The 11,035-nt window shown below is 58.9% G+C and overlaps 2 protein-coding genes across 2 annotated transcripts in view; both read left to right on the plus strand.

The window, feature by feature from the left end:
- The window catches only part of SRCIN1 (SRC kinase signaling inhibitor 1), a 37,274-nt gene extending 26,245 nt beyond the window's left edge, over positions 1-11,029 (plus strand). The window contains exons 19-20 of the mRNA XM_014536223.1: positions 4,828-4,974; positions 10,532-11,029. Coding sequence (XP_014391709.1) covers positions 4,828-4,974; positions 10,532-10,666 — 282 coding nt within the window. The 3' untranslated portion in view covers positions 10,667-11,029. The remainder of the gene's footprint in view (positions 1-4,827; positions 4,975-10,531) is intronic.
- LOC102251979 (basic proline-rich protein-like) lies at positions 1,173-4,821 on the plus strand. The gene is made up of 2 exons (XM_005861917.2): positions 1,173-2,313; positions 3,382-4,821. The coding sequence occupies exons 1-2, from the start codon at positions 1,945-1,947 to the stop codon at positions 4,378-4,380; spliced, it is 1,368 nt and encodes a 455-aa protein (XP_005861979.1). The 5' UTR covers positions 1,173-1,944; the 3' UTR covers positions 4,381-4,821.
- Positions 11,030-11,035: the final 6 nt, after the last annotated feature.

Genomic DNA, 11,035 nt, shown 5'->3' on the forward strand with positions numbered 1-11,035 from the left:
GGGTCTAAAGTCTCTCCCTGCAGGTTTGGGTTTTAAAAAATATTTTTATATGTTTTTATTGATTTCAGAGAGAGGAAGAGAGAGGGAGAGAGATGGAAACATCAATGATGAGAGAGAATCATTGATCAGCTGCCTCCTGCACACCCTCTACTGGGGCTGAGCCCCAAACCTGGGCTTGTGCCCTGACCAGGAATCGAACTGTGACCTCCTGGTTCATGGGTCAATGCTCAACCACTGAGCCACACCGACCAGGCGAGGTTTTTGATTTCAGTCTTTGTGAACCACCCCCAACTGCCCTGAGACCCCCCTGTGCTCCGCGACCCCCCGCCCTTGAATGTTCTTTGAACATTTAATACCCAAGTGCCTCGAACCCATCCCAAGTCACTCAGACTCCAGTGTTCCCAGCCCCCTCCCTGAGTGGCCACAGACCCTGGACTCCCAGGGCTTCTGGAGACGAGACAAACAGGAGGGCAGAGTGGCCAGTGACGACTGTGAGGGGCCAAGGAGTGAAGCTGGGATCCCAGTGCCAGCCCAGGCCCCCCCTTCCCGTGGTGCCTGAGCCATAGACCAGCACCTCCATTGTCCTCCCTGTGCGTCTCCTCCAAACTTTCCCCCACTTTCTGCTCCCCAGGTGTTTGAGAGAAGCTCAGTGGCTTCCCTCCCCCCCACGCCCTGCTGCCAGCCGATCCCTACCTTGCTGCCCCCCCAGGACTCAGGGCCCCCCGGGGGCTCAGCCCCAGGCCCCACATGGAAGGTAACAGGCTGCCCCCACCTCTCACAGAGCTCTTTCTGCCTGTGCCTCCACAGCTTCCTCTCTTCACCTGTCACGCTAACCTGCTAAGATGCCAGTCACATCCCTGGGTCCCCACCACCGCCACAGCCTCACCCACCTGGACTCCCACCCCACCACTCCCCCGCCTCCAAGGACAGGTGCACAACCCTTCCTTCCATCCCTGGGACTCCAGCAGCCTGGCAGCCAGTAGCCCCTTGGATCTGCTTTTTCTTTTCTTTTCTTTTTTTAAAATATATTTTATTGATTTTTTACAGAGAGGAAGGGAGAGGGATAGAGAGTTAGAAACATCGATGAGAGAGAAACATCGATCAGCTGCCTCCTGCACACTCCCTACTGGGGATGTGCCCGCAACCAAGGTACATGCCTTTGACCAGAATCGAACCTGGGACCCTTGAGTCCGCAGGCCGACGCTCTATCCACTGAGCCAAACCGGTTAGGGCGGGTCTGCTTTTTCTTACAGGCTTCATTCGGGTCGGCCCATGGGGGTCTGGGTATTTTATTCCAATCTGTGGCCCGAGTTTAGGTCTGGCCTGCAGCCTGGGTTTTGTCTCGGTCCAAGATGGGAGTTTGGACCTTGTTCACTAGGTGACTTTAAGTCCAACTCAAAATCTGACTTTGTCCTGAGCCTTGTCTAAGTCTCCGCCATGCCCCCTACTCTGCTGCCTCCTGCCCCCCTACTCTGCTGCCTCCTGCCCCCCTACTCTGCTGCCTGTGCCAGGCGGGGGGGTTCATTTCTCCCACAAGAATCTGTGCCTTGCACTGGGGCCAGGACTCCCCAGGGGGAGCTCATTTCAGCCCCTCTCAGGCCCATGGCCCCATCTTGCCCTCTTGGTCAGGGAGCTTGGAATGGAAGAAACCCGCGCCCTTCCTTGGCTGCTGGCTCCGTATCTTTCAGCGTTTGGGAAATTCTCCTTTCTCTCTAACTTCAGTCCTTGCTGCTGTCCCCTGCACTTATTTCCTTTTTACTCGTTCTTGGGAACTCGGGGGTGGACTTGCTGTCTGCACCCCTGGGGGGCTGTGTTTGGGGGGGCAACCTGGGTGGGTGGACTGGGAATCTCTCCCTCTGCTCAGTCACTCCACGCTGGCGGGCAGCCTCCAGTGCACACAGGCTCACCTGCCTCGTTGGTTCTCCTTGGCCCGCCGTGGGCTCCATGCTGGCCACCACCCGATTTCTGGCCTGGCTTGAGGCCTGGTGGTGCTTTGGCTCCCTGGCCAGGGGGAGCAGACAGGCGCCAGATGGGGGGCAGTGCTGTCTGCTGGGTGCAGGATGGACACAGAGCCGTCCGAGGAGCCGTCTGGGGATGAGCATTATGGGAGGGCTCCCCAGAGGGCTGTGCCTGCGGCCCCCAGCCCCTGCCCCTTCTGGCTCAGAGCCAATCAGAAGGGGCCCAGTGGGCAAAGCCCCTCCGCGGGCCTTTGGGGCCTGGCTCACCCCTGCACCCCGAGGCACCATCGGGCAGTGGAGCCGGGCAGGCATGGGTCACCCTCTCTGCCTTCCTAGTCTGCACCCCCGTCTTCAGGTAAGCAGGTGGCAGGGCTGGTGGGAGGGAGGCTGGGGAACCTGCTGCCCCCCCCCCCCGCAAATGTTCCCTGTGGCTCCTTTTAGTGGAAAGAGCACTGGACTTGGAGCCAGACTACCTGGGTTCAAGTCCTGGCGCTGCCACTAACTAGCTGTGGGTAAATGACCTTGAGCGAGTCACATGACCCTCCCCACCCTTGGTTTCTACCTTGTGAAGAAGGTGAGAGCCATTTGGTGGGTTACAGTGGGAATGAAAGGTGAAGACGTGCGTGACAGAGCTGGCCCAAAACTGGTGCTCAGAGTTAGACCAGGGCTCACTCAGTTTGGGGGGGTCTCTGTGGCCGCTCCAAAGCCAAAGCGAGGGGTGTTCACACAGAAGCAGGTGCTCTAGCTTTGCCCGAGCCTGTGTGCAACAGAGGGACTTGGTCCAGCTGAGCTCCCCCCGCCGCCACGCCCCCCACCTCCCCCACCTCCTGGTGGTGAAACCCTTGGAGGAAGTTCTGAAAGTGGAGGGTGGAGGGCAGGAGTCTCTGGCCTGTGATGACGATGACAGCCTAACCCTCAGAGGCCAGAGGCCAACATCTGGTCTTCACCCTCACAGGCTGCTGGCCTCCATCATTCAGTTCAATCCAACAAACAGCTGTGTTTATCAAGCACTTGCAGGGTGCCAGGCCCAGTGCCAAGCCATGCCCACGTGAGCTCACTGACTCTCCGCCCGCCCCTCATATTGCTATCCCATTGCACAGGTGGGCAAACTGAGGCGGGTGCCTGGGAGAGCTGCTCCCAGGACTCAGCATGGGCAAGGGGAAGTCAGCTTGTGTCTGTGCTTCTAGGTAAACTGGCTTCTCTGCCCGAACGTGGGAGACTGGAGGGTGTGCTGGGAAGAGGCCTGATTCCTAGTCCCAGCTTTGCCTCTAATTGCTGAGTTCACTCAGGCCCCTCCCCTGCCTCAGTTTCCCCCTCTATGGAAGAAAGGGGCTGGGCTCACCCATCGTCTAAGCCCCCGTCCCAGCTCTGGTGGTTTAGTTTGCAGGGATCATATTCTCCCTCATCTTTCTTCTCCCCCCAGGCGGCCCCGGGTGCCAGGGCCTTGTGCATCCCCCGGATCATCTTGACGGAGTGTGCCCCCAACCCTCCCTCCCCACCAGAGGCCAGGCTGGAGGAGCCCGGTCCCAGAACAACCCCCACCCCGAGACCCCGGACCCTGGTTGGCAGTGGGAGGGCCCCGCCAGAGGTGGTGGCCGAGGCTTCCAGGCCCAGCAGCAGCTGGATGCCCGAGAAGGCAGGGCCACCTCTGAAGAGACAGGGCTCAGGGGGCTACAGTCAGGAAGAGGGAGGAGCCAGGGTCCCCTGTTCTCGGGGACCAGCCCCAGACAGAACTCAAGAGCCCTCCACTGCTGAGACCAGAGAAGACCACCCAGAGGAGACCCCCAAGGACTCTGGACCTGGCAGTGGGCAGTGTGAGGGCCAGCCTGGTGCTGGCCTCGGCGGCACAGTGAGGGGTGCCACCCCCCAGCGGATGGACAGCCTGGAAGAGACGCTCCGGGAGCTGGAAGCCACGCTGAGCCAGATGGGCACGGCCCCCTCCGAGAGGCCCCTTGGCAGCCTCCCACCCCTGCCCCCCAGGCCCAAGGTGGCTGCCTCCTCCCCTGTTCTCCCCTCCTGCCTTAATGCTCCAGTCTCTCCATCTTCAGAGCTGGAGGGAGTTGGGGGCTGCAGGAGCACCCAGACAGCCCCCGTCTCCCACTGGCCTTCTCTCAGCTCCTGCCACCCTCCTGGGAGCCTGGCGCCGGGCAGGGTTTGCAGGCTGAGCCCGAGGAGGCTGGGAAGCTGGCCTCCCCAGGGACCAGCCCATCCAGGCCTGGCAGGGACCAGGGCCTCTCCTCTGCTCTGTATCTGTAAACCAACAAATAAAGTGTTCTCGCTCTTCCCCCCACCCCCTCCCCTCCCCTCCTGTGTGACTCTTTCTGTCTCTGTCGTTCTCTGCCTGCGCCTCTGGACTCCCAGGGCCCTTCCGGGCAGGTCTGGTACCTCGAGTGGTTCAAGGGGCTGGACTGGTCCATCTTAGGGAGACTGCACCCCCATCCTCCCATTGGGAGGAGATGTGGGCCTGGGGCTGCCAATCCTGCTCTGTTTGCCATTATAAAGACCCACACCCCACCCCCATCTCAGGCCTGCTCTCCGGGGCTCAGGATGGTGCCCCTTGCTGGGAGTGGGGGTGTTACATTAGAAGTGGCTCCCCCAGGGGGTGCCAGCTGCCTCTGGGCTCTCCAAGGAAACACCACCGAGTTCTCACTGGGGAGCGGAGTGGTCAGGAACCTAGCGGGTACCCCTGCCACCTCTCAGGGAGGCCTTGCCCTGGCCTCAGAGAGTGGCCCTGAGTCCTGGGCAGGGGTGTGGAGCCTGGAGGGGTCTCCAGGGCCCACTGAAGAGGTCCTTGCCCCAGAGACCCCGCCCAGTGCCTGGGGCTCCTGTATGCCCCCCCCCCCACCTGACCCGGCTCTTCTTCCTGCAGAGCGGCGGAGGCAGCGTGCCGCCCATGAAGGTGGTGACTCCAGGGGCCTCTAGGCTGAAGGCAGCCCAGGGCCAGGCCGGCAGCCCCGACAAAGGCAAGCATGGCAAGCAGAGGGCTGAGTACATGAGGATCCAGGCCCAGCAGCAGGTAAGGTGGGCACCACGGGAACAGGACCTCGGCCCTACCCAGTCCCCCGCCCCCGCCCCTGCAGTGCTGTGTGCTGGCCGCCTCCGGCCACTGTCCCCATGACTGCCTTCCCACCCGATGCCCAGAGAGGTCCCCCTGCCAGGACCGCCCCAGCAGCCCCTTGAGCCATCTCCTCTCTCCTCTCCCTAATCCCAGGGCTCTGGATCTGGGCTAGGAGTTAGGCTCGCAGCCAGGCCTCACACAGGGCCAGAGAGCCCTCTCCCCAGCTGCTTCCGCAGGAGGGGGAGCGAGTAGACTCCTGTCCCCACCAGCCCCGATGACGGGGTCCTTCTAAGACCTGGCCTGCCCTGGGTGTGGGAGGGGGACTTAGATGCCCCTTCATCTTCTGCCACTCCCCTCTTCTCCACTGCCTTCTCGCCACTCTCAATCCCGCCTGCTCTGTGGGACCCCACCCCCCAAATCTCCTTTCAGCCTCCCTCTTAGCTCCCAGGCCATCGCCCAGCTGAGGGAGAAGCCAGCTTGCACCTGCAGCTCAGTCTGGTGCTTGGGGTTCAGTGTGTTGCCGTGGACGTCGGATGGGGAGGGGCGGAAGGAGAGAGACTTCACCTCCCCCCATGGGAAGGAGTGGCAGGGGTGTTGATTCGCAGCCGTGGGGTACAGAGTTGACCTCACCGTGGGTGTTCCTGCCCTGTGGGCCCGGGTGCCCGGGTGCCCGGCCCAGAGGTGCAGGGTGGCCCCTGGGCCTAGATGTTGAGAGGCCGTTAGGGCACTTGTTTGGTTCCGTGACTTATTTCTCAGCAGGTCCCGGATGCCAGGCCTGTTCTGGGCGTTGGGGTTGTGAAATGTCCAGATGCTGGGACATAAAGAAGGTTCTAGGCTCAGAGGTAGGAGGTTAGAAATGGGTGAGTCCAGCCGCCTCCTTTACAGCCGAGGGACAGCTCAGAGATGGAAAGGGACTTCCCAGGGGTGCAGAGCAAGGTGGATTAGAGCCAGGACTGGCACCTAGGAATCCCAACGTCATTCCCACCTCACGGCCGGGAAATGGGGGTTCTGAGATGATGCAACAGTGGCCGAGGCTACAGAGAAATCAGAGACACAGTTGAGAAAAACCCCTTGGATGTTGTGCTCAAGATCCAGGGATGGCATGGCGGCCAGATTCCCAGGGGTGCAAGGACCCAGGTCTTGGTGCCCCTGTGGACAGCCCCTCCTCTCCGAGGGCTGGGAGCTCTGTGAGCACCCGCTGTATCCTCTCAGGTGGCTCAAATGGGTGGACTGTAATGAAGGGACCACCCAGAGGGATGAGGGAAAGCACAGGGATGTTGAGGTACCCAGGGACTAGTGAAAGCAGAAGGCTGGGCCTCCCTGGGGAGTGGGGAGGCAGAGGGCATAGAGTTTAGGGAGCCCAGAGAGACTGGAGAGCAGGGCTGTAGGGAGGGCAGGGCTGCTGCCTGCAACATGACCCCAAGGAGGGAGGTAGTGGAGAAGAAACATCACCCCTTCTCTCTCCATCCTGCCATAACCCAACCAGAAGCTAGTCAGCAAAGCGGGGGCGGGGGGTGGCGGGAGGTGGGGGGTGTCAGCCAACCAGGGCACAGAGCAGGGCAGGACTTGGATGGGGGGAAAGATGGAGATTCAGATAGAAAATACTAGTAGTCATGTATCATATTTAATCCTCATAACTTTATATCTTAAAACACATGTGCTCAATCTGCTTTGTCACTGCTAATCCCTGTAGGGCAGTGGTTCTCAACCTTCCTAATGCTGCGACCCTTTAATACAGTATCTCCTGTTGTGGTGACCCCCAACCATAAAATTATTTTTGTTGCTACTTCATAACTGTAATGTTGCTACTGTTATGAATCGTAAGGTAAATATCTGATATGCAGGATGTATTTTCATTGTTACAAATTGAACATAATTAAAGCATGGTGATTAATCACAAAAACATTATGTAATTATATATGTGTTTTCCGATGGTCTTAGGTGACCCCTGTGAAAGGGTCGTTCGACCCCCAAAGGGGTTGCGACCCACAGGTTGGAGACCCACAGGTTGAGAACCACTGCTGTAGGGACTCAGTAAATATTTGTCCGGTAGGTGAATGAATGAATGAATGAATGAATGGATGAATTTGCCGCATATCAGGCCCAATCCAGGGGGAAATAGACAAAGCAGACTTGAAATGTTAAAATAGCGTAATAATCACAGCTCCCAGGTATTGCGTCCTTAGTACAGACACCGGGCCTGGTGCTCTGTGTGGCATCGTCTCACCTGCTCTGATGCTGCAGGGACTGTTTGCCCTGCCAGGCAGGTGAGCACGTGAAAGCCCTGGGAGACCCTGCTTAGGGTCCCACGCGAGGCGGTGGCAGCGTTGGGACTTGGGCCCGGGTCTGCCTGTCTTCACGCTGGACTCTCCTGCCTTGTCAGGGAGCCTGAGCTCTGGGTTGCAGGGAGCGTGGGTGAGATGGCACCAGTGACCTGGGCGCTGCTGCCTGGAGCACTGGGGAGCAGCTTTGGGCCTCGGTATCAGTTGGAATGCTTCTAGCGGCAGGTCACAGAAACTCCAATTCTAAATGGCTTACACCAGGGGTCCTCAAACTGCGGCCCGCGGGCCACATGCAAATACAAATATTGTATTTGTTCCCGTTTTGTTTTTTTACTTCAAAATAAGATATGTGCAGTGTGTGCATAGGAATTTGTTCATAGATTTTTTTTAAACTACAGTCCGGCCCTCCAACGGTCTGAGGGACAGTGAACTGGCCCCCTGTTTAAAAAGTTTGAGGACCCCTGGCTTACACAATGAGGAAGGTATTCGGTAACAAGACGGAAGTCTGGAGGCAGGGAGAACCCAGGGCTGGGGAATCCAGCAGCGCAAGAATGTCAGGAAACGGGTTTCTTTTCTATTTGGGTCCTGTTGGCCCAGCATTCTGCCCTGCCCCCAGGGCTGCCTTCATTCCAGGGGCCCCAGGACACAGATCTTCTTAGGGGCAGGAGAATCTTCCCCGGAAGCCCCCATCTGATCGCCCCTCTTGCCTCATTGCCCTGCCTACACCTGCCACTGGCAAGGAGAAGGGATTGCTTGAAATTGCCATATACTAGTATTTCTCAGGACCCACCCCCCTTGGGCTGCGAGAAGCCCCGTCTCTCCTGACAGCCCTGTGCCTGGTTCCGGCAAATAGGAAGGAAGAAGGGCTTGTGGGCAGCGGGTAGGTGGCACTGGGGATGGTCCCGGAGGAAGTGCCAGCAGGGTCTGCTGCATCAGGATGATCTACGCCCGTGTGGGAATCTGCGCGTCATAGCGTGGAGGGACCGGTCAGCGTGCGAGGGCATAGAGAGGCCGCTAGCCTGTGTCCCACAGGAAGAGGAGGGCGCAGGGTTCAGCCTAAGGGTTCCAGCCTCCCCCAGCAGAAAGCCAAACACCTGACAAAGCTCTGCTCCTCTGGGCATAATTGGGAGCAACAGGGAAGGACGGGCTGGGGAAATGCAAGTGGCAGGAACCTTCAGAGACAGCAGCTGTGTCACCTGAGAATTCTGAGCAGCGCAGGGCGAGGCCACGGCCACAGCTGGACATGCTCCCTCCGCTTCAGGAAGTGGGTTGTGGCTGTTGCTGCAGCTGGTCAGTCTCCCGAGAGGGACTAGGGCCTGAGAGAGCTTGACCAGACAGAGGCTCACAGAGCAACTGTAAGGGGTCTCCGTGAAGAAGAGGTTGGCAGGGGGTGGGGGCATCCCATCCATGTGACTCTGCCAAGCGCTGTGAGAGGGGTGTGGGGGGACATCACCTGGGTGAATGCAGGGCCAGTTAGAGGCCCAAGTGGGAAGGCAGATGTTTTAAAGACCGAAGCTCAGAATAGACATAGATGGAGGCTTTTGACAAGTGCTAAAGGGGAGGAACAGAGAAAAGCTTTTAACTAGAGATGAATTGAGAACAAAGGACAGCCCGGAGGGAATCAAACAGCTGGTCCGGGACTTGGTGAGATGTGAAGAGATGCAGGAGACACGGTAGAAAGAACTTAAAAAAAGGGGTGGCGGGGGGGGGACAGGCCGGACAGGAGCCCAGGGTAAGTGACAGAGTAAGAGAGCTCTCCGTTGCCATCAAGGGGCTATGCCCGGCCCCTGGCTCTTGGCAAAGGCCCGAGTGAATGGAAGGATCCGGGGCCTGGAACCCTTGGAGTAAGGAATGTGTGGCCATAGTAGAGGAGAGGGCGGGAGACCCCAAGGGGGAACGTGCCTTGAGTGGGGGGAAATGTGACTGCAGCCTGCAGTGTGGTGAGCAAACCCCAGATGAATCACGCGCTCATTGGGGAAAAAGACCAGCGGCCAAGGGCGGGCTCGCTGTCAGCGGTCAGGCTGCCTGCGATCGCATTTCCCTTCCAGGCTGCTGGGGGCTCGGTCTGGCTTTCCCAGGCAAGGCCTCCGGGAGAGCTGACCCAGCAGCTGGCTGCCAATACAGGTCGTGGGAAACAGACTGACCTGTTCAGACCTAACCGGCAGGAGGCCTCTGGCCATGGGCCACGGCTGTTTCCAGTCCTCTCTCTTCCTTTCTGTCTTCTTTATCAGTAAATACGCTGAGCAAGGCCAGGAGGGACAGGAGAAAACCCGGCCGCGTAGCCCTGACCCAGTGGACCTCAGTCCAATGAGCAGCAGGTTCGGTTGGGGCGCCTGCCTAATATGCAGGCCCCGGAGCCCACACCGGAGGTGGATTCTGGAGCCGGCCCGGGACTCTGCGTTTGCCCCACATCCTCCCCTGGAGGTGGAGGCGATGCAGGCAGCTCTGAGAACCATACAAACCTCCAGGACCCGTACAGCTGCAGGGGGTTGCTGGAGGCGGGGAAGGGCTTGGGCTGTTTCTAACTATCAGAGCTGACTGTGAGTGCGGGACATGTTACCGGGGAGTGAGCTCCCTCCTCGCCAGGCCCAGCCCAAAGCCGGAGAAGCAGCTATACCTGAAGCAGGTGGGAGTGAGGCTCCGTGCAGCCCTCCCGGGCGGGGTGGGGGTGGGGAGGTTCTTCAGCGAAGTGTTTCCCGGGGAGGACACGCTCACGCCTCAGATGCCACCCCAAGACCTTCTGCTTAGAATAAGCCTCCCGCTGAGGTCGGCAGGGCCCCGGGCTGGGCTGAGGCCCTTTGGGACTACGAGCCCACCGACTCCCTCCCTGCTCCCAGGGCATGCGCCCTGTGGCCGCTAACGTTTCATTTCTCCTTCCTCCCTCCCCTGTCCTCTTCCCCGCCCCATCTCCCTCTCTGCTGGCCCTGGTGCCGTCTCCCTGTGCTTCTCTGGTCTCTCTGTTCCACCTTCTCTCTTTCCTATCAGTAACCTTGGACCTGTGTTCCCACCCCAGTTCCCGGGCCCTTTGGTCCAACTCCGTGCCCCCTCCTGCCCTGCTGTGCCCCCCCTGCCCCGTCTCAAAGGGACCGCTCTCTTCAGATGGTTTCTTCCTTCTGCAGTTCCTTTTCTCTCGGACATGTGGAGGGTTTTTCCTATTTTAAAGCTTCAGCTGGGGGCCAGCATGAAGGCTCTCCCTTCCTCTCTCTGACCCCTGACCCCTGTTTGTGTTCCAGGCCACTAAACCATCTAAAGAGATGAGCGGGTCGAATGAGACCTCAAGCCCCGTCTCAGAAAAGCCCTCGGCTTCCAGAACCTCTATCCCCGTATTGACTTCGTTTGGGGCAAGGAATTCTTCCATCTCCTTTTAGAGGCCCCCTCGCCCCCCCACCCCAGCCTGCCCCCTCCCTGACCCCTCACATTTATCTCCCTGCTCTTCCCTTCATCTCCACCCCATCCCCACTCCATCCTCAGACCCTGGGAAGGGTTGCCACGGGGGTGGCCCTCCTCACGCCTCTCTCCCCATCCCCTGTTGGTGTTTTTGGTTTTTTTTTTAAACGATTCACTTTTAATTATCGTTCTTTTTTTTAAAATAAAAAGCAAAACAGTAAAACTAAGAACCAAAACACACCACCTTCCTTTGACTTCCTGTTCTAAAATGGCCCACTTCCTATCATCTTCCCTCCCTTTTCTCTTTGTCCACTCCTCTGTCCAAGTCCATCCTGAAGTTCCTGTACCTT

This window comes from Myotis brandtii, unplaced genomic scaffold, assembly GCF_000412655.1.
Source record: "Myotis brandtii unplaced genomic scaffold, ASM41265v1 scaffold157, whole genome shotgun sequence".
NCBI lineage: Eukaryota > Metazoa > Chordata > Mammalia > Chiroptera > Vespertilionidae > Myotis > Myotis brandtii.

Excerpts from the sequence above, each read along its gene's own strand:
- LOC102251979 (XM_005861917.2), top strand. The coding sequence starts at position 1,945 with ATGCTGGCCACCACCCGATTTCTGGCCTGGCTTGAGGCCTGGTGGTGC. Across the intron at positions 2,314-3,381 it reads GTCTGCACCCCCGTCTTCAG|GCGGCCCCGGGTGCCAGGGC; the intron begins GTAAGCAGGTGG and ends TTCTCCCCCCAG.